General features: G+C 40.7%; 1 protein-coding gene across 1 annotated transcript in view; it reads left to right on the top strand.

Moving 5' to 3' along the window:
* Nucleotides 1-13,662, top strand: part of LOC122658913 (probable acyl-activating enzyme 16, chloroplastic) — a 169,905-nt gene extending 156,243 nt beyond the window's left edge. Inside the window, exons 13-18 of the mRNA XM_043854067.1 lie at nucleotides 2,937-3,074; nucleotides 6,846-7,005; nucleotides 10,522-10,601; nucleotides 10,699-10,847; nucleotides 13,251-13,308; nucleotides 13,399-13,662. Coding sequence (XP_043710002.1) covers nucleotides 2,937-3,074; nucleotides 6,846-7,005; nucleotides 10,522-10,601; nucleotides 10,699-10,847; nucleotides 13,251-13,308; nucleotides 13,399-13,491 — 678 coding nt within the window. The 3' untranslated portion in view covers nucleotides 13,492-13,662. The remainder of the gene's footprint in view (nucleotides 1-2,936; nucleotides 3,075-6,845; nucleotides 7,006-10,521; nucleotides 10,602-10,698; nucleotides 10,848-13,250; nucleotides 13,309-13,398) is intronic.
* The last annotated feature ends 7,511 nt before the right edge of the window (nucleotides 13,663-21,173 follow it).

The raw sequence follows: 21,173 nt of genomic DNA on the forward strand, positions 1-21,173 counted from the left end.
TTTCATGAACATGTTTCATATTATGTGTCCCCACCTCTTCAGGGGAAGAGTGTTAGTGAAGATGTGTTGACTATTGACTCTCCACCTCCACTTCAGTCTGTTTACAACGAGTCTGAATCAGTTCGGCCTGTCCCCAGTCCTTCCCCTGACTCAGGGGGAGAGGTTTCTATACAGGGGGAGACTATCTCCATTCAAGAGGAGCAACCTACTCCGGTCCAAACTCCTATTCAGAGGACTATTAGTGAATTTCAGAGGAGGATTGATGACCGTACTGTGAAGACCTATGGAAGGAAACATAAGCAGGTTCAATCAACTGTTGCTCCAGTACCCATCCAATTGCCGAACCCGGATCTAGAACCTGCCTCTCCACCTGGTAATATTCCTTCTCCTGAATTACCTATTGCTCTTCGCAAAGGTGTCAGGACTTGCACTCAGCATCCCATATCTAATGTTGTTTCTTATAACTCACTTTCCCCATCCTTTCATGCTTTTGTTTCCTCTCTTTCTTCTATTCGTATTCCTAACCATTGGCAGGAAGCTCTATCAGACGGAAAGTGGAAGGCAGCTATGATGGAAGAAATGGAGGCCTTGAAGAAAAATAACACATGGGAGCTTGTGGTTCTTCCACCTGGGAAGAAAACCGTTGGATGCAAATGGGTGTTTGTGGTGAAACAAAAGGTTGATGGCACTGTGGATAGGTATAAGGCACGGCTCGTGGCCAAGGGGTTTACTCGGACATACGGCATTGTAGTCAATCTTGGATGGGATTTGCAGCAGCTAGATGTAAAAAATGCCTTCCTAAATGGAGCACTGGATGAGGAGGTGTATATGGACGTCCCACCATGGTTCTCTTGTGACAGAAACCAAGGAAAAGTGTGTAAACTGAAGCGTGCACTTTATGGGCTGAAGCAGTCACCTCGAGCATGGTTTGGCCGGTTCCACAAAGCTATGATTTCTGTGGGCTATAAGCAGAGTAATGTTGATCACACACTCTTTATAAAGAGGACTGGTGAAAAACTCGCTGTTCTTATAGTCTACGTCGATGATATAGTAGTTACTGGTAATGATGGTGATGAGATCAAACGATTGAAGACCTTCCTTGGACAAGAATTTGAGATTAAAGATCTAGGGAAATTACGATACTTTCTTGGGATTGAAGTGGCCAGATCTTCTAAAGGCATTTTTCTCTCCCAGAGGAAGTATGTCCTAGACTTATTAGCTGAAACCGGGTTGCTAGGCTGCCATCCTTCAGATACTCCTATGGACCCTACTGTTCGACTCAAGGAGAAAGAAGGGGAGCCTGTTGATAAAGGCCGGTACCAAAGACTTGTAGGGAAGTTGATTTATCTCTCACACACTCGTCCTGACATTGCTGTCGCCGTGAGTACTGTAAGCCAGTTTATGCATGATCCCTATTCTTCTCATATGGAGGTTGTTCTTCGTATCTTACACTATTTGAAGTCAGCTCCTGGAAAAGGAATTCTTTTGTCTACGCATGGTCATCTACGGATAGAAGCATACACTGATTCTGATTGGGCTGGTTCTGCAGATCGCAAGTCTATTTCTGGGTATTGCTCCTTTGTAGGTGGAAATCTTGTCACGTGGCGTAGCAAGAAGCAAAATGTTGTTGCCCGTTCTAGTGCCGAAGCTGAGTTTCGAGCTATGGCACAGGGTATTTGTGAGTTACTCTGGCTTAAAGGGTTGTTACAAAATCTTGGTGTTCCTATTCGTCTTCCTATGATGTTGTACTGTGACAACAAGGCTGCAATCAGCATAGCACACAATCCTATACAGCATGATCGTACCAAGCATGTTGAGGTGGATAGGCATTTCATCAAAGAGAAGTTAGAAGATGGGCTGATTTCTATTCCTTTTGTGACATCTACGGATCAACTTGCTGATATCTTCACCAAGGGATTGTCTGAAAAATTGTTTCATCCCAATTAAGTGTGTTGAAATAGGCTGCTTACTGCTTACCCGATTGGGGTAAGCAGTCCTAGTTCCACTAGGATTGGTCCTACCTGTCCTAGCTTACTAGGATTAGTCCTAGTCGAGTTAGGGTGGTTAGTCCCACTTTATTTATGTTTCTTTTTCTTTATTTTTTATTTCCTTTTATTGTTTTTCCCCAGCCGAGTCCTAGTTTGGGATTCCTAGTTGTATTAGGAATTCCTAGTAGGACTAGGACTGAGTTAAGTTTCTATTTTCAGTTGTAATTTTGTTCTTTATATAAACAGGGCCTGAATGATCGAATTATTCATTCAAGCATTCTCTACATCTCTCTTTTAACACATATATTTCCTAACCATTTTCATATGTTTCTTAACCATTTCCATATGTAAGATTAGCATATTTTGTCTCTCCAACACAATATGATACGTCTCTTAAAATCACCCTTCCAATATGATACCCGATACCGATACTTTAAACATTATTTAACCTAAAACAAAAAGAAATTCCAAATCCAGCGTTTTGGCTAAAATCACCAAAGGGCGTGCATACCCAATGCACGAGGCTCCCGCTACTACGGGGTCTGGGAAGGGCCAAAATCACCAAAATGGAGCAAAACGACCAAATAGACTGAAATAACTAGAGCTCAGAACCGAAAAATTCCACTGAAACATCTGTTTTGAGTTAACCACCAAAATGAAATATTTTGGGTTGTCGAAACAAAATGAAATTTACAACTAAGCTCCAAATTGATTTAAGGTTAGGATTGTGCTGCATACAAATGCCTCTAAGATCCCGTTTGTGGAATACAAAGGCCTGTTCTTCATAACATACTTTCGGCCTTGGGAGTTAGTATTTTGTTATCTATTTTTCTGCTAGATCTGATTCATTTAGTTCCATTCCTTTGTTTAATTTTGAATTTATTTTTATTTCGTTTGAGATAAAATGGTATATCATATGACTTAGTATCACAGAATTAACCTTTGAAGGTTCTTGGTTCGATTGGGCACCCTCTTCGACATACAGATGTTAAAATTGTAGATTCGGAAACTGATGAGGTTCTACCTTCTGGTTCAAAGGGCATTGTTAAGGTTAGAGGGCCACAGGTGATGAAGGGTTACTTTAAGGTAATTACTTTAATCTCTTTATAATTCAAATCAGTAATGATTGTTTAGTTACTTCAGCTTTTAGATTGTGTAGTCCTATGTGTAGATGATTGACTCTCTGGTTATAGCTCAAGCAAGTTTTATCTGAATGTATATCCAAGTGAGTCTTCTTCTTTTTGTTGGTATTGGGTTAGTTCTTATAGAAAATAAATTCAACCCCCTTATCAGATTTATTAGCTTATCCCCCAACCTTATGATAATCAAATTATGAGGATATGATTCATTCAATTCCAGGTACTGGGACACACAAGAAAAGCCTTTATAATAGAATTGTCATCTATTTTGGTAATATAACATCTGCTTTTCTTTTTGGACAACTTTGCTTAATTAATATTCTATTTTCCTAGACTCAAAAATAGCGTTATTGGTTGCATACTTGCATCATTTTCATGGAGTATCAGTGAGAATCAACTAGACACAAATGGAAAGAGCTAATGACTCATTTCAGGATGAAATTGGATGAGCCAGAGCCTAGTAAAAGCTCTATAGACTTGCAACAAGAATGGAAGAGATGAAATTTCTGTTTGCTTTTGGAGTCTTGATCCAGTTGAGTGACTGGGTAAACCAATTTTAGAGATGGTGATTCCTGGCAAGATCTGCCAGACTGCCAGTGGCCAGGACATCCTTTTCCTTAAAAGTATCCCAGGATTATAATCTTCATCATCAGTAGTGTGAGGCAGAGGGGTCCAATGGTCTCTATAGTTGACAAAATCTTTTTTGCTCTTAACACAAACAGAAGCCTTTTCTTCCATTCAAGGTAGTTGTTTGGTCTGGTCAACTTATTGTCATTAAGGAGCAAAGTGAGGGCAGTATTGTGTGTTATTTGGAACAGTGATAGAATCTACATAAGATGTACAGGTAATTAAAACAATAATCACAATCATTGAAATAAACAGTAAGAAACAACAACAAACTCAGCCTTATCCCAACTTAATGGTGTCGACTACATGGATCCAAACAAAACAAAATAGGGAAAATAGAGTCCTAACCAAAAAGGGAAAGAAAACATGGGAGAAGAGGGATGGGGAAAGAGATGAAAAATGCAAAAGGAAACAAGACAAATGAAAGATGGGAAGTAAATAGAAAAATGAAAGATGCAAGATGACAGATAGTAAGAGGAAAGAGGCATAGCCCAGCACGTCAGGAGATTCTCAGCTAAATGGGGTCTGCGACATGGATCCTTTCCCTCCAATAGGCTCTGTCCGAGGTCATACTTGGTACAAGACCTAGACTATGCATGTCCTTCCTCACCACTTCTCCTATGGTCATTTTAGGTCTGCCCCTAGCTCTTTTAGCTCCTTCAATCGGAATCATATCACTCCTCCTTACTGGGGCGTCCCTAAGCCTCAGTTGAATATGACCATATCACCTTAAACGACTCTCTCAAAGCTTGTCATTTATCAGGGCAACTCCCAAGTCCGCTCTTATATATGCATTCTGTACTTTATCCATCACTATTTTTCCACACATCCATCTTAACATCCTCATCTCTGCTACACAAAGCTTATCAATATGACACTTCTTAACTGCCCAACTCTGCCACATACATCATGGCATGTCGAACAACAGTCTTATAGAACTTTCCTTTAAGTTCTAAAGGAATACATCGGTCGCACAGCACTCCGAACACACCTCCCCACTTCATCCATCCCACTTTAATTCTTTGTGAAACATCATCCTCTATGTTACCTTTATTTATGATTGACCCCATTTATCTAAAATAGTTATTTTGCGGTATCTCTCTTTTCTCAACTCACACCATATCGGTATCCATCAAAGTGTGACTAAAATTACACATCATATACTTCGTATTCGTTTTACTAATCTTATATCATCTTATTTCCAAGGTTGACCTCCAAAGCTCTAACTTAAAGTTAATCCCTTCTTTTGTCTCGTCCACCAAAATGACATCATCAACGAAGAGCATACACCATGGAACCTTATCTTGAATTCAATGGTTTCACACTTCTCCAACATCCCTCTCAGTGAGATAAGTGTATCGGATTCATCTAAGCCCTTGATGTGTATAGCTTAGCCTATTGGAGTTCAGTTAACACATCCCTAAATGACCTGCGATATGCTTCGGCCACCTGAGTGGCAGCTTAGCCTGCACAGTTTACTGCACTCAACTCAAGCTCTTATCTATCACTAGAAACAGATCATGGCTTTGGGACAATACCCACATGCAAGGGCATGCCCGACACATCATGTCCATCTCATAGCTCACAAGAGATGGAAATAAGCAACTCACTCAAATCCAAGGGTTAGCCTATCAGAGTTCACCTAAGCCAATTGCGGCAAAACAGAGTCAGCAGGGAGGACCGGGTGGTCAATAGACCATAGACCGGTCGTCCACAGTGAGCCCAGCCTGACCATTCGGTGGTTGTTGCAGTGCTCGAAATTGGGGTCTTCTTTCATGGATTTTGCCATGCTCAGCCCCCAAAGCTAAAATTAGGGGAGTTAAAGGGGACCTCAATTGGGTTGAATTAACCCAATTGTATGATGGGTTTGGAGATCAAGCATCAATTTGCATAAATTTCTAAGTCTTGATTAGTTGAGTTGTAAACCTCAGCTGAAACCCTAGGGAAGAAGAAGAAATTGGTGGCGGCAAATCCCGACCGGCCCTTCTCCAGACCTTCTCTCTTCTGTCTTTCCTTTCTCCAGAGCTTCTCTCTCTTCTCTTCCGTTTCTCCAGAACAAATCAGCAAGAATGAGCTTTGATAAAATGAATTCTAAGGCTAACCTTCACTTATATAGTGAAGGCCTTAGGGTCTGTTTGGTTTAAGTCATATTAGAATGAGTGTGGGTTTATAGTAATTTTAGCTTAGTGGAAGCCAGAACTGATACCAAGGAAAATATCCCGGATTGTATTCGGAATCCAATTAACATAAACTATGGGTAATTATGACATAACTGGGGCATGCGGGTCCCGCAAGGAGAGGTCACATTTCAGCCGATACGACCACCCCGTGGTGACCATTGCTCAGCTTGATTTGAAGACGGTGGTTTCTTGTAAAAATACTAAATAGGTTTCTTACCTACCTCCCAGTGTCTGAAATCGATAGGTTTTACATATGTTCCATCCAACATTCTTCGCATGAAAAACTTATATGCGAGGTCCCATCCAGTCTCTCAGGTTCCATGATTGCTACTTCAGTCGGTTCTTCGGACTCCACCATCGGTGAACTGGAGGATTGGTCCGAATCCTCAACAGTTATAGCCCACAACATCAAGGCATACACAGATGTCACCTGGACCTGGAATCACACAAGTTCAATTAGATCCGGTTTAGAGGTGGGTTTTACAAAAACATTGTAAAAATGTACTCCTAGAGAAAATAGTTATTCACAATAATTTTCATATACTAATTACTAGACCAAAAACAAGTAGTAGCATTCATCATAGAAAGGAATCTACCCTGACCTGTTATGCCTATAATCAGCTCGGCATTCGACACCATAGTCATTATCATTGTAGAAAAAAAGATACATTTTGTGCTAATGACATATATAATGATACTACAAAAATCTTTTCATTTGGTGAGAACACAATTTTCATCTTGTGCCATAATTGAATCCCATTTCAAATTTAATGATCTTTGTCAAGTAACCAAAGTTTATCTTTCATTTCTTTGCTTTTATATGTAATTACAGAGATTATGTAGTGCCATTGTGTTGAGAAATGTTTTTGTTTGCTAATTTTTTTATGTGATTTGTGTGGTTTCCGGAGTAGAATCCATCTGCTACACAACAAATCTTAGACAAGGATGGCTGGCTTAAAACTGGTGATATTGGTTGGATTGCTCCCAATCATTCAAGAGGGCGAAGTCGTCGCTGTGGGGGGGTGATTATTCTTGAAGGACGTGCAAAGGATACTATAGTTCTTTCAACAGGTAATATATGACCAATTGGAAGACTGGCATGATACAATCTTGTTAAGGAATTGGATTAGAGCACATTTTTCCCCCTTGGGTGATTTAATTTCTTTTTACATATTACAATACTACCAATGCTAAACAACTTAAGAATATGGTTTTAATAGTAATTGTGCTTGGTTTCAAATTTCAGTAATTGCTTTATCTTAACTATTAGTTGTCAGTACAAATGGTGTGAAGAAGTTACATAAGTGCATCTTGAAAACCTTGAATACCACTAAATAGAGCTGAGGTAATGGTTGAAGTTCAGAAAATGGATTCCTATTTGAAGAGTGCATAACCGCATTTCTGACCAGGAACGAGACCTACTACACGAATACTTTCTTTAGTAGGTCGACGATAACTCTGAAAAGAGAGATTACCCATCTTTTCTTTCATTCTCTTCTGTCCTTGCAAAAATATTTAGTTTGGCAGCCTTTGATTTGTTTGGGATTTGCATTCTCACTCTGTTTGTGTTATCAGCCCGATTGCTTTGTTTCCATGACTTTGTCTCTTGTTTCAAGTAGCATTTGTACTCATTGGTTTACACTTTTGCATGCTGTAAGCCTGTAACATTATTTTTCTCTATACAAAGTCACTTTGAAGTAACACTGGAAATAACCTGCCAGTTGATGAGAATGTTAAACTTATCCTCATTTAATGATTGGCAATATTTTATAGAGCATATAAGAAGAGTATATGTCAGTGCTGATCTGACATTAATTGTTTTTTTTTCCTGCTTTTTGTAATCTATTTGTAGAAGGTCCTTTTGGAAATTGGAACTACAAATACAAGAGCTTTGTACTTCTACTGAAATGTAACAAGAAATTGCATTATACGGGTACAATTATGGAGTTTAGAAGTCAGAGTCATGTGGTGCCTTACCTATCTGTGCTGTTCAAAGTTTGATTAACGATGGGGGAAGGGCTATTTTACACTTCACCTATGCCTAAAGAATGTAATTCTTTGCCACCTGTCATGTGGCAGTACAACGCTGTACAGATTTCACTGGTCAAATTTGAGCCCCAAATGAGTAGAAGTGCGATGGAACTGTTGGCCAAACAACGGTCCAGGGATCAAACCATGGTTCCCTAGGGAGACCAAGATATTTATCCTTAGGGTTTTGCACGCCCTGGGTTAGCCCATGGTGTCCCATGGGTGCCCCATTTTAATTTTTAGGGCTTCCCATGGTCGCCCATGGGAACCCTGATGCATCCCTGTTAGGGTTTCTCCTTCCCTCATGTGTCCCATAAAATTTATTATCACAGTAGGGACGAAGAAACTCATCCCTAGTACATCACATGGCAAGGGGGATCCATCCCTAACTCAAATGTGCAGCGGAAAAGGTCGATTCGAGTTTCTTTCGCATCCCATAAATATTAATAATCAATGAACAGAAGGAATTAATAAAGAACTGCTAACCTGGTGAACCTCAAGTGTTGCTCCTCCAATAGACAGTGGTTCTTCCTCTAGCGAGCGCTCCAAGCAAACAGATCTGAACCTCCAATGGTGCTACCAAGGTTCTACACGCCAGTCCCAGATGCCCTCAAACTCCTCAGCACCGATCTAGGGTTTCACAAACCCTAACTCTCAAACACAAGTGAGAGAAGCAAGAAGAAGAAGAGAGATCACAAGAGAGAGAGAGAGAGAGAGAGAGAGAGAAACCAAAAATGCAGGAGAGAGAGTGTCTACTCCAAAAACGTGGAGAGCTTCCATTCCCTCCTGCGTGTTGGTCCCCTATTTATAATAATAGGTTTAATTAAATCCTAGATAGATTTAATAGAGTCCTAGTGAGAGTCTGACTCTCTCTCTCTCAGTCTGGCAGTTCTGTTTAAACTCAAAGTGCTACACAGGTGAAGAAGCAAAATCTAATAGGGAAAGTATTAATTAGATTCTTTATTTAATTATTAATGGATAATTACAATTAGCACCAAATCCATTAATTAAATAAAGAGCCAATTAAATTAGCAAATTCCAAATAACTCCCTATATGATAACAATTTATCATATACAACCCCCCCCACTAATCAACACCCTCATTATGGAATCTAGGGCATGTACACATGTACTGCCAAACCCCAATCCATAGTACATGTCCATATACGAGCGTTTGTGCATCTGATCGGGTCCCGCAAAACTCGATAAAACACTTTGTTCAAATAATTATAAATAATGTATCATTTTATGTAAAATAGATTTTGCAAAACCATTTCCAAAACGGTACTGGATCCAGATTCCGATCCAACCATGCACAGACAGTCTCTATCTTGGTGTTCCCCAATCGGGCAGTGGTGACCATGTTGAATAACTCCTTCACTCACAAAGTGATCATGCATTCCCAGAACACCGGCTTTGACTCGCTTGAGTCTCAGTCATTGATGAACTAAAGAATGCGATCACACTTAGTAGTGACAGGGTTCCCTCAGGCACAGGGTGTCGGTGACACATGTCTATCCCTTCCTACATCTGGCAGTAATACATGAGGGAATCGACAAAGTAGATTCTTCGCCAATGCACACATCAAACATGTGAGCACTCGCATTCGTACCCTGACATCACATGTCTAGGCATACCCAATGCGACGACCATATGATAAGGGTGCCCAGCCCAAACCTTAGTTGTGACTACCATTTTAAGTATGACTTACGGACACATAATGCTCAAAAAATTTATATCGCATGTGACAATATTAAACTAAAATGTATAAATGTTCAATACAAAGGTGAACCGGACCGAACCGGGTTTGATGGACACACACTTGTCCAACAGGAATTACAAAGATGCCATTTCTATGTTATATTGATTTCCCATCTGTGGCAATTTTCTGCAATTTTTTGGAACTTTGATTTAAACTGTCACTTCCTCACTCGTTTTGCACTGAGATGATGCGGGGTCCTCTATGACATGGACCTACCCACATGCTGCCATGTGTCAGGTGGTGAAGTGTAAAAGTTCACTAGTCATGAAGTGTAGAAGAACCTGTCACCAAAAACCTCTCAAAATTAGGGCTGAACCTGAAGATAATGCAAACTCCCCTTATACTCCTCCAATAATCTTCCTTTCCTCTACCTATCAAAAAAAAGCATGCTCAATACAGAAGCAAGTGTTGTGGGTCCCCTCTTCAGATGCATTTTGAGCCACAACAAGCATCAGTAGATAATTTAGGTTTATTGGGTGAATAATAGTGCTTTTTTACCATATAGAAGGAGCCAGAATCATGCCTCAACTGACAGTATTAAGGAAAGCATAAAGATTTCTTAAGAGTTGAGGCTGAAAATCCTTTATTTGAATTCCCTGGAGTTTTATCGTAGATCCCATAAATCCAAAATTAGCTTGTATTTAAGGTTTCTACTGAGTAAATATAGTTTTCAGAAGCATTTATTATTGTAAACTTCTCATAAGTTCCTCCCTTTGCCATACATTCCTTTTACAGAAAGCTTGATAAATTCTATCACCATGAAACTTAAGTTGATGTTTGGAAAAATATATATATAGGTGAAAATGTCGAACCATCAGAGTTAGAGGAAGCAGCGTTGCAAAGTAATCTAATTCAACAGATTGTTGTTATTGGCCAGGTACAATTAAATAGATAGTTTGTCTCAGGTGATTTTCAATCCCTTTTCTCGGCTTGGGTATTATTTTGAAACACTATGTCCTTTTATTCTGAGGCAGGATCAACGACGCCTGGGAGCTATAATTGTTCCAAATAAAGATGAGATTTTACTTAAAGCAAAAAAGTTGTCTAGTTTAGATGCTGATGCTTCAGAACTCAGTAAGAAGAAAAAAATAAACAATCTTTTGCGTGAGGAGCTAAAAACATGGTATTTCTCTCTCTCTCTCTCTCATGAGCCTTTTTTACAGTATTCTGTAGAACTAAAAGGATGTAAAATTTCAGTATCCATGTACTTTGGTAAATGAAAAAATTGTTGCTGATTTGACATAAAATATGAAATTTTCATTTACCTAAACAAGACAAGGGTCTATGACGTGAACTATGTACACCTAATATAAATTTAATAATGACCTGCTAGATGACTCAGGAGCCTGTGGTCCCAAACCTAATAATGCAGAATGAGGGAATTGTGATTATGTAGGTGGAAAATTCACATGATGAAGTTCCTGGGGTTTTATGTCAATCACAGAAGAATATGTAGCCTAAGGTAGTAAGGTAGCAAGAGGGGCAGGAGAGAAAGAGTCTCCACTACTAGTGGATACAACGGTGGGCTGATTTGTTAAGGTCCCTTTTGCCTGATTTTCCTCCTTTTCCATTTGTAGCATTCCAGTGGCTTTACCAGGGTTGTAGTAGAACAGTGCATGAGGATACTCATGGCTTGTACAGTGGGGGATGTCGGTTGGGGGTGTATGTAGTGTAAGGATGGGTTGCTTCTTCTTCTGTCTTTCTAATGAATAAGTTGATGATCATGGTCATGCACTGAGAATTTCTTAAAATTGTACAGCATAGAATAACTGAATAAATATGATCCTGGAAGCAACTCACATGCTGGATATATTAATTTTTAGGGTAATTTACACATACCACCCCTGAGGTTTGACGAAAGGATAACTTTACCCCCCAGTTTTGAAAAATTCTGCGTACCCCCCTGAGGTTTGCAAACAGTAACAAATAAGCCCATTCCGTCAGTTCATGACTAACAGTGTTAAAAATAAGAGGTGAACTGACAAAATTACCCTTGCAAAAAAAGAAAAAAAAAAATCTATCATCGTTGAATATTATTGATTTCTGAAGAGGAAGGAAAGACAGGTATGAACTCGACCCATCATCTAACCTATCTTTTTAATCGTAGCTGAACTGTGATTATTATTTGCAGATTGGATCATGAAGAATTTACTCTTACTCATAATCGTAATTGGGCTTATCCTAACATCTCTGAAAGTGCGCGGATGCAAAATCTGAAAGGTACAACAAGAACCCTAGTTCATCTGATGCTCATGGAAGGAAGTTAGGAGGCCATGGCATCAGATTTGGCTGAGAAAACTGGTCAGTCTGAAGATCCCACAGTTGGGTATCCGGTGGCAGTAGGAGGAAATTTAGTTGAATTAGGGTTATTGAGAGAGTCCAGATTAGGGTAATGAAGTGAAGAAATGAATTAGAGAGAATTTAACAACTTCAAGATTGCCATGCTCGACACAAAAATCAAAATAGATAGAAGTAAGCCAATGTCAGATTATTTTGAGAAAGAATTCAGTAAGGAAGTAATCTGGGTTTTCAATTACCCATCTGGAGGAAAAGAATTTTTATTGGGGATTTAAGTCATTCGAACCTGAAAACCAAATTATCAAAAGGAACAAGCTAGAATAAAATAGAGCGCTACCTGCTGAGTATCAGAAGCATGTTCAGTTTGGGCGCTTGGTTCTTCCTCAGGTGAAGCAGGCATTTAAGCTATGAAGTTCTGCTAGTTCTTAGACGATTTTACCGAATAGCCATCCCCATCAGCACCCTCTGATATCTCAACAGAACAGGTTACCCCATCGCCAAACAACAACCCTGGATCTGAACAGCAGATTCCATAGAAAGCTCTGCAGATCCAGTACCTCCATCGTTCCCATCAAACCCTTGGCTTCCAATTGGCGGAGAGCTTGGAGATTCTAAGACCTGTTCTGAAGCATAATTCTCAGAATTTTCAGACATGTCAATCAAACATACTCAGATTCCACTACCCAATTAGAAAATTAACCAGATCTCCTCGCGAAACCTGCAACTCATCTTCCCCAATCGATTTGGGGAAGATGAGTTGCAGGTTTTTTTTTTTTTTGGTCCTTTTCTTGCAAGGGTAATTTTGTCAGCTCACCTCTTATTTTTAACACTGTTAGTCATGAACTGACGGAATGGGCTTATTTGTTACTGTTTGCAAACCTCAGGGGGGGTACGCAGAATTTTTCAAAACTGGGGGGTAAAATTATCCTTTCGTCAAACCTCAAGGGTGGTATGTGTAAATTACCCTAATTTTTATGTCATCAAGAAGCAGAGAGTGTAATCCTAATTTTTTTGATGAATCACCTCTGAATAGCAAGTGATATACATTTTAGACCCAAGCTACAGATACTTCATGAGAAATGTATGTGATAATCATTTTTCCAAGCATCAATTCTAAAACCAGTCAAAAATTGTCCTGCTTTTACAATGATGCATCCAATTGACAGGATGAATGGTTCTATCCTTACTTGCGTAAATGCATGTCTTAACCGGTTTAGCCATTGTGCAGGATTTCAGAGTGCTCATTTCAGATTGGACCAATTCTGACAGTGGATGAGCCTTTTACGGTAATGTTTTACATCGCTATCAAGGTTACTTGTGTTGGTTTTTACCTTTCTATAGATTTGACAGCTTGTTTTGTATACTTTGAATTGCAGATTGATAGTGGCTTAATGACCCCAACCATGAAAATAAGGAGAGACAAAGTTGTAGCTAAATATATTGATCAAATTGGTGAACTTTACAAGTAGGTTTTTATCAAGAAGCTGTTGCTTGAATCTAAGGTTCCTGCAACTTCAGTGAGGTCCCGCTGTCGGTGGACTAGAATCATGCCAAACAAATGGAATCTATGTTTTATCTGACACATCAGGGACTCAAATCATTTTGATAGCATTTGATGCTTGTGATGTATATCACTGTTTCAATGTAATGTTTGCTATTGATTATAAATTGTCCACAGAAGTCCCTTTTACCTTGTATAATGTATGAGTGCTACTTTACAAGAACTTTGACAGTTTCTTTTCTTCCTCTCCAATGATTTATTGGTGCTCCTTGGTGTAAGACAAATTCTAGTTGATACAAAGTATAGCCCTATTGACTTGATTATTATTATTCAATCCCCACTCCTCTCAATGGAGGATCTCTTGCATTTATAGATAATCAATAGTGGTTACACAAGATTAGATACAATGAGATATGAATGAGACATGATTTGTACAAAGAAGGAAACTCAATATTTGATTGAGGATCCCATATCACATGTGTAGTATTTAGAAGGTTTTGTATGTCACATGTGCAAAATGTGATAGGTGTGTGCATTGCCAGCCGGTGCAAGAAAGTCTTGGTGAATCTCTTGTGATTCTGTTGATACACCCCCTCAAGGTGGAGATTTGAGACATCGAATCTTTAGCTTGTCACTGAGAAATTGGAATCGATTGGTGAAAAGACCTTTGGTAAAAATGTCGGCGATTTGATCTTTTGTGGAAATAAACTGAACATTTAGTTCTTTTTTGCCAACCTTATCGCGGACAAAATGAAAATTAATCTCACATGCTTTGTCCGTGCATGCAAAACCGGGTTGGCGGATAGATATGTAGCTCCAATATTATCACACCATAAGATGGGGCCGAGCGAGAGTGGAAGATGAAGTTCCGTAAATAAGGACCACAACCAGGTCAATTCTACACAAGCATCAGTTAGGGCCTTATATTCAGCCTCGGTGGACGAATGGGCAACAGTGCGTTGCTTTTTGGAGGCCCATGAGATTAGGTTTGGGCCAAGAAAAATTGCATATCCCCCGGTTGATTTTCCAGTCATCACTGTTTCCAGTCCAGTCGACATCACTAAAGGTCTGAAGACTAAGATCAGAGGATCGAATGTAATAGTAAGCCATGATGTTGTGTGCCTTTGAGATAGCGCATGATGCGCTTTACAAGTGTCCAGTGGTCCTCCGTGGGTGCATGCATATATTGGCAGGCATGATTCACCGCATAAGCAACATTAGGGCGGGTCAGGGTAGCATATTGTAGGACCCCAACAATGGAGCGGTATTGGGTAGCATCAGACAGAGGAGCACCCCCTTTAACAGATAATTTCATTGTCGAAGATATGGGTGCCGAGACAGACTTGCAGTCCATCATACCTGCTCGGTTCAGGATATTTGAGATGTACCGACTTTGGGAGAGAAGAAGACCAGTAAGGTGAGATTGAACCTCAATGCCAAGAAAAAAATGAAGCGGGCCCAAATCCTTTATGGCAAATGTGGAGGCTAGTTGGTGAAGGAGACTAGTGATGTGGTCGATTTTGCTGTTGGTGATAATAATGTCATCCACATACACCAAAACATATGTGGTAAGGGACCCTAGATGGAGGATGAATAAAGACGGGTCTGTTTGAGTGGCAGTGAAACCAGTTTGAATTAGAAATTGGGACAACTGTTGGAACCAAGCGCAAGGATCCTACTTAAGACCATAAAGGGACTTATATAATTTGCACACAAAATGTGGTCTAGCAGGGTCCTCAAAGCTAGGGGGTTGAGTCATGTAGACTTCTTCCTTTAAAATTCCATGTAGGAAAGCATTATTAACGTCCAGTTGCCGAATAGACCAGCCCTTAGACACAGCAATAGATAGCACCGTTCTAATGGTGGTTGGTTTGACTACTGGGCTAAAAGTTTCAATGTAGTCTAACCCTTGCTATTGATGAAAACCCTTGGCCACCAAACGGGCTTTGTACCGTTCTAGAGACCCATCGGCCTTGCGTTTCACACAGTCAATCCATTTGCACCCTACTAGATTGCACTGTGGTTGTGGTGGAACCAGAGACCAGGTGTTATTTCGGAGTAAGGCATTGAACTCCTCACTCATTGCCACACGCCATTCAGGTAATTTGTTAGCTTGAGAGAAGCAGGTTGGTTCGGCTAGGGGTGGGGCTTGGGTGAGATGGGCTTAAGGATGTTTTCTATGTCGAAGTTGCATGTGATGAGTCCGAGTGGGTGGTAGAGGGGTGCTTGGTGCTTGATAGAGCTCGGTCAAGGGCTGAGTGCATAGGACTGGAGAGGGGGAGGGGGAATTGATGGGGTTGGGGGAGGAGGGTGTCGTGGGGGATGGGGGAGGGGAAGGTGGTATGAGTGGTGTTGGTGGGTGGTTTGGTTGGGTTGAAATAGGGGCACCTTGGGGAGGGGGTGGTTGAAGTCTGGTTGTGGGAGGGACAATGGTATTGGGAACCATGGCATAGGGAGAGGGAATGGTATGGGAGGTAGTGGGGGCTGGTCCCAAGATTGATGGTTTTGAAAAGGGAAAAGAGTCCTCATTGAACTGGACATGGCACGCAATATAGAGTCGATTGCGCTTGTTTTCAAGGCATCTGTACCCATGATGATGGTAACTGTATCCTAAGAACACACAAGGGGCAGATCTGAAATCCATTTTGTGTTGATTGTAAGGTCTCAAGAGAGGAAAACAAAGGCAACCAAAGACTTTAAGAAAATTATAGTCAGGGATGTTGCCTGTTAGTAGCTGAAACGGAGAAACATTCCCCAATGTTCTGGATGGCATCCGATTGATTAGAAAAACAGCAGTCTCAAAAGCAAAGTGCCAGTAAAGATGGAGAACACCACTATGAGCAAGAAGGGTTAAACCGGTTTCAACAATATGACGGTGACGTCTTTCCACCATCCCTTGTTGCTCATGGATGTGGGGACTTGAAAGGCGATGTTGAATACCGATTGAGGTGAAAAAATGAGGAAGGGTGCGATACTCACCTCCCCAATCGGTTTGAACCATTTTTATTTTTCTTGAAAACTGCCTTTCAACAAGTTTTTGAAAAGTTTGAAAGATGGAAAAAGTTTCAGATTTGTGGGTTACAGAATAAAACCAAATAAAACGGGTGTGATCATCCATAAATATGACAAAAAAACGATGACCGTTGGAGGACACATGATGGGATGGTCCCCAAACGTCACTAAAAATGAGATCAAGTGGAAATTTACTACAACTAGATGAAAGTGGTAAACTAAGACGGTGTGCCTTTCCAAGTTGGCACGCAAAACATAAACCACTAGTTTTTGTTGAATTACAAGGCAATTTATTGGAATGTAAAATAGACTGTAGAACTTGAGAATGAGGGTGCCCCAGACGATGATGCCATCCATCAAGAGAGGTCTTTTCAGCTATATAGGTGGTAGGAGATGTGTGGATGGGCAAGGTGTAGAGGCCGGCATTACTCCGCCTGCTCAGAAGGGTATTCTTGGACTTGAGATCCTTGACAAAAAAAAAAAGTAAAAGGGTGAAATTCAAAGAACACATTGTTATCCTTAGCAAATTGTTGAACGGATAATAATGGTTTAGTACTGGAGGGAACATGGAGGATATTATTTAAATGAAAGTTGTGGAGAGGGGAAGAGATAACAAATTTACCAATGTTGTGAATCGAAAGACCCTTACCATTACCAATTTGGAGTTGAGACTGCCCTGAGTATGTGTCATAGGATGCTAGGGAATGAAGATCCGGAGTAACATGGTGAGATGCCCCTGTATCTGGGTACCAAGTGTAGGCCGATTGGGGGTAATGCATGGATTGGTATGGTAGGGTGGGTGGTGGGGGAGGTGGGTATTGGCTATAGTGAGTGGATGGGACAGGGGGTTGAAGAGGTTGTTGGCGATAGAAATAAGTGGCAGCAACATGGTTGGTGCGATGGCATATAGTGCAAAATAGACGTCCCTGATTCTGAAAACGACCACCACGGCCACGCCTACAGCGGCCACGACCACCACGCCCACGTCCCCCTCGGCCAACAGATGAAGAAGTGGGAGGGGTAGGAGTGTTGTGTTGCACAATGTTTGCAATAGTGAGTTGCGCCATGGAAGTGGCGTTAAGAAATTCGTGACTCAAAAGCAGGCTATGGAGTTCATCATAGGTGATAGCATCATGGCGGTCTAATAATGTAGGAATCAATGGCTTAAAATCCGTGCAAAGAGCACGAAAAATATGTAGATTGAATTGATATGGTGCAATTGTCTTACCTGCAGCGGCAAGTTCATCTGAAATTGCTTTTGCGTGCTGCAGAAATTGAGAGACGAGCTCATCGGCCTTGTGTGAAAGGTCCTGGAGGGCCATATGGAGAGAAAGAATGCGGGTGTTGGAGGCCGATCCATAGGAGGCACGAAGCGCCTCCCACAATTCTCGGTTGGTGTTCTTGCCAATGGCTAAGTGGATTGTGTCTTCAGATAGAGAAGCTATCAGGAGGCTCAATATTAAATTGTCCTGTTGAAGCCAAGTTGCAGCGACAGCCTGATCAGACGGGCATGGGTGAGTGCCATCAAGAAAACCAAAAAGGTTTTGTCCACGAAGGTATGGAATAAATTGGGTCTTCCAATAGAGAAAATTTTTCGCAGACAGCTTCAATGATAAAAAATGTTGGGCACTAGGGAATGAGTGAGAAACCGTGGAGGGGTTGGTGATGACGGGTGTGATGGATAGTAAAGAAGTGGCGGTGGAAGAGGTGAGGGTGGATGGTGGAAGGTTGATGCCGGCTGATGCAACATTGGTGGTGGGTATAGAGGCATTAGAGTCCACGGTTGGGAGATGAGAGGCTGCCAAAGGAGTGTTGGATTGGTGCTCTAATGTTTCTTGTGCACCCTCCATGGGTGGAGGATGAGGTAAGCTAAAGAGAAAAAAAAAAAGAGAATTAATGGAGAGATGGCTCGTTGGAGGTCTTGGCTCTAGATACCACATTGACTTGATTATTATTATTCAATCCCCAATCCTCTCAATGGAGGATCTCTTGCATTTATAGATAATCAATAGTGGTTACACAAGATTAGATACAATGAGATATGAATGAGACATGATTTGTACAAATAAGGAAACTCCATATTTGATTGAGGATCCCATATCACATTTGTAGTCTTTAGAAGGTTTTGTATATCACATGTGCAAAATGTGATAGGTGTGTGCATTGCCAGCCGATGCAAGAAAGTCATGGTGAATCTCTTGTGATTCTGTTGATCGAAAAGCCCCTGCACAAGTGCAATAGCCAATGACAGCGCACGCAGGGGCATCAATGACGGTTGGAGCTTTTCGTTTCAGGGAGCGGGGTGGTCATTTTGCACCGTCTTGCATGTGGGCATAAGCTGCACACAGCTTGGCAGGGATCTTTTTCCCTTTTTTAATGATTAACTTGCATGACATATGATTGGGCATATAGTTATCTTAAGGTTTATACTTTAAAGTATTCACCACTAGGGGCAAAGTTGGGCACTCTATTTATATGGTTGTCTCATTGTATATTTTCATGATGATGATTCCAGACATACATTTCACCACACACAAAAAAGATTCTAGACATATATTTTTGTGTCAGATTAGGTCAATTGAGAAATTCTTGATAATAATTCATGATTGGTCCCTAGACCTAAAAGGTCCTTATCGTTGCAATAGAATAATAGTATGGGCTTTAGTATACTAGCATTTGATGCCTACTTGGTTCTATATTTGTGCCCAAGATCTATAATATTTGTAGATGAAAGAGATTCTCAATAAGAAATCCACTTTCTTTACAAGGTGAATATCAGGAGAGAAATCTTTAATTATGATTAGATGAAAACTTCAAGTTTGCTGACATGCATTGTAAATAGTTTGAAAAAAATATATATTATTAGTTTTGTAGAAAGAAATTCTATTCAGATAGAAGACATGTGTTCCACAAGTTTTAAGGAACATCTAGGTTCAGAAACCAAGGAGTGGAATATGGCCTTGTCATACATGTCATAGACGAGACCTACCGGGCTAGGGAATGGGCACAACCATTAAATCCCTAGGAATGAAACTAGAAGTCTAGCTGACAAAACAACAAGAAATTTTAAACATATCCTTCACACTTGGTAGAGTCACTGTGGGCATTGGAGCGGCGGGCTTGCCAATTTGGATTGTCACTTGTGCTTTATAAGGATATTTACCACCTTCCTTTTCTTGCCATGATAGACAAGAACTAAAATCACCAAAGACTAACCAATTGGAATCATAAGTTGTACTTAAAGAGATCAGACGATCCCATAAAGAAAGAAAGCTTGGTGTAGTAATAAAATAGCGACCCCTTGTTTGATTGCAACCGCTGCCCTCTTGATGCTCTTTAAGAGACATAATTGATTCAACTTCACTCACACGCAAAATTCCTTAGTGTGAAAAGTTGTAACCGCTGGTCATTATTAGAGATGGATGAATATGGGAAGATTGCAGAGCTTCACTGCGATATGGAGTCATAGTATTAGAAGGGTTGTAACCGCTGACCACAATTGGTTATTGATAAGAACTAAATGTAGACATTTGTGGAGCACTAAATGTAAACATTGGATGAGCACTAAGAGTAGAAGTTAGTGGAGCCTTGGATGTTGCAACTGACGAGATATAGAGAGAGGTTGATTACTACTATGAGAAGTGTAACCGCCGGCATACTGTAGGGATTGATGAGCATTGATTACCAATAATGGCAGAGTCAGGAACACCACCATTAGAGCCCAATGACATGCTGCTACATGGATATGTGCTCTGTGGACTTGTGTCCAAATATCTAGTGCAATTCTGATCTCTGACAGCCGGACCTAGCAGCGATGGCAGCCTAGTAGAACCATAGTTGTGGTGGAAGAGTATGTCATTCTTGAATTATCAAAGAGTAAATTCATGGTACACTCCAAGCTTCTCTGGTTAGGAACATTCCACGAAGGAAAGACCCACAATTTGGTGGGTAAATGGCCAGAGATGACCTGATTTCCCCTTGCGCCCCAGTACGCCTTTTAATTGGAATGGAAGCAAACAGTGGTTTCATAGCGTCCAGTTGTAGACAACATCGAAAGATGTTACTACGTTCTCTGGATATCATTCCTTCCACCTACAACACCTTACTAGGGGGAACCTATTATTAGAGCAAGGCGGAAAGCAAGTTTACGAGATAGCAACGTTCATTAAGAATGTCATGAAATTGTATCCATATAACAATGTAATTGAAACCCCAAATTCTATCATCACTTGATTCCATCCTAGAGACCTCCACCTCGCCTTGAACGTTCCATGTCGAAATCACAACGGCAGAATTATCTGCAAATTAATCTCCTATCACGTTCTCACCTTCGTCTTTGTTTCCGTCTTATTCTCCTCCCACCTTCATTACCTGGATAACCAAATGCATTGTAAACCCTAGTTATGTGGTATTCCTCAATGGTGTGCAGTCCCCTCGGTTTTCTGCAAACAGGGGCCTGCGCCAAGGTGGCCTGATGTCCTCCTTCTTGTTCAATATTGTGTTGCAAGTTTTCACTGACTCTTTAGTAGATGCAATGAAAGAAGGGCTTATGATTATCATCAGTTTTGTGCCAAGCCAGAAATTTCCTTAGTTTGTTTTGCAGATGACCTATTTATATATGTTTGGGAAGGCCACGGC

Source organism: Telopea speciosissima, chromosome 4 (genome assembly GCF_018873765.1).
Source record: "Telopea speciosissima isolate NSW1024214 ecotype Mountain lineage chromosome 4, Tspe_v1, whole genome shotgun sequence".
Classification (NCBI taxonomy): domain Eukaryota; kingdom Viridiplantae; phylum Streptophyta; class Magnoliopsida; order Proteales; family Proteaceae; genus Telopea; species Telopea speciosissima.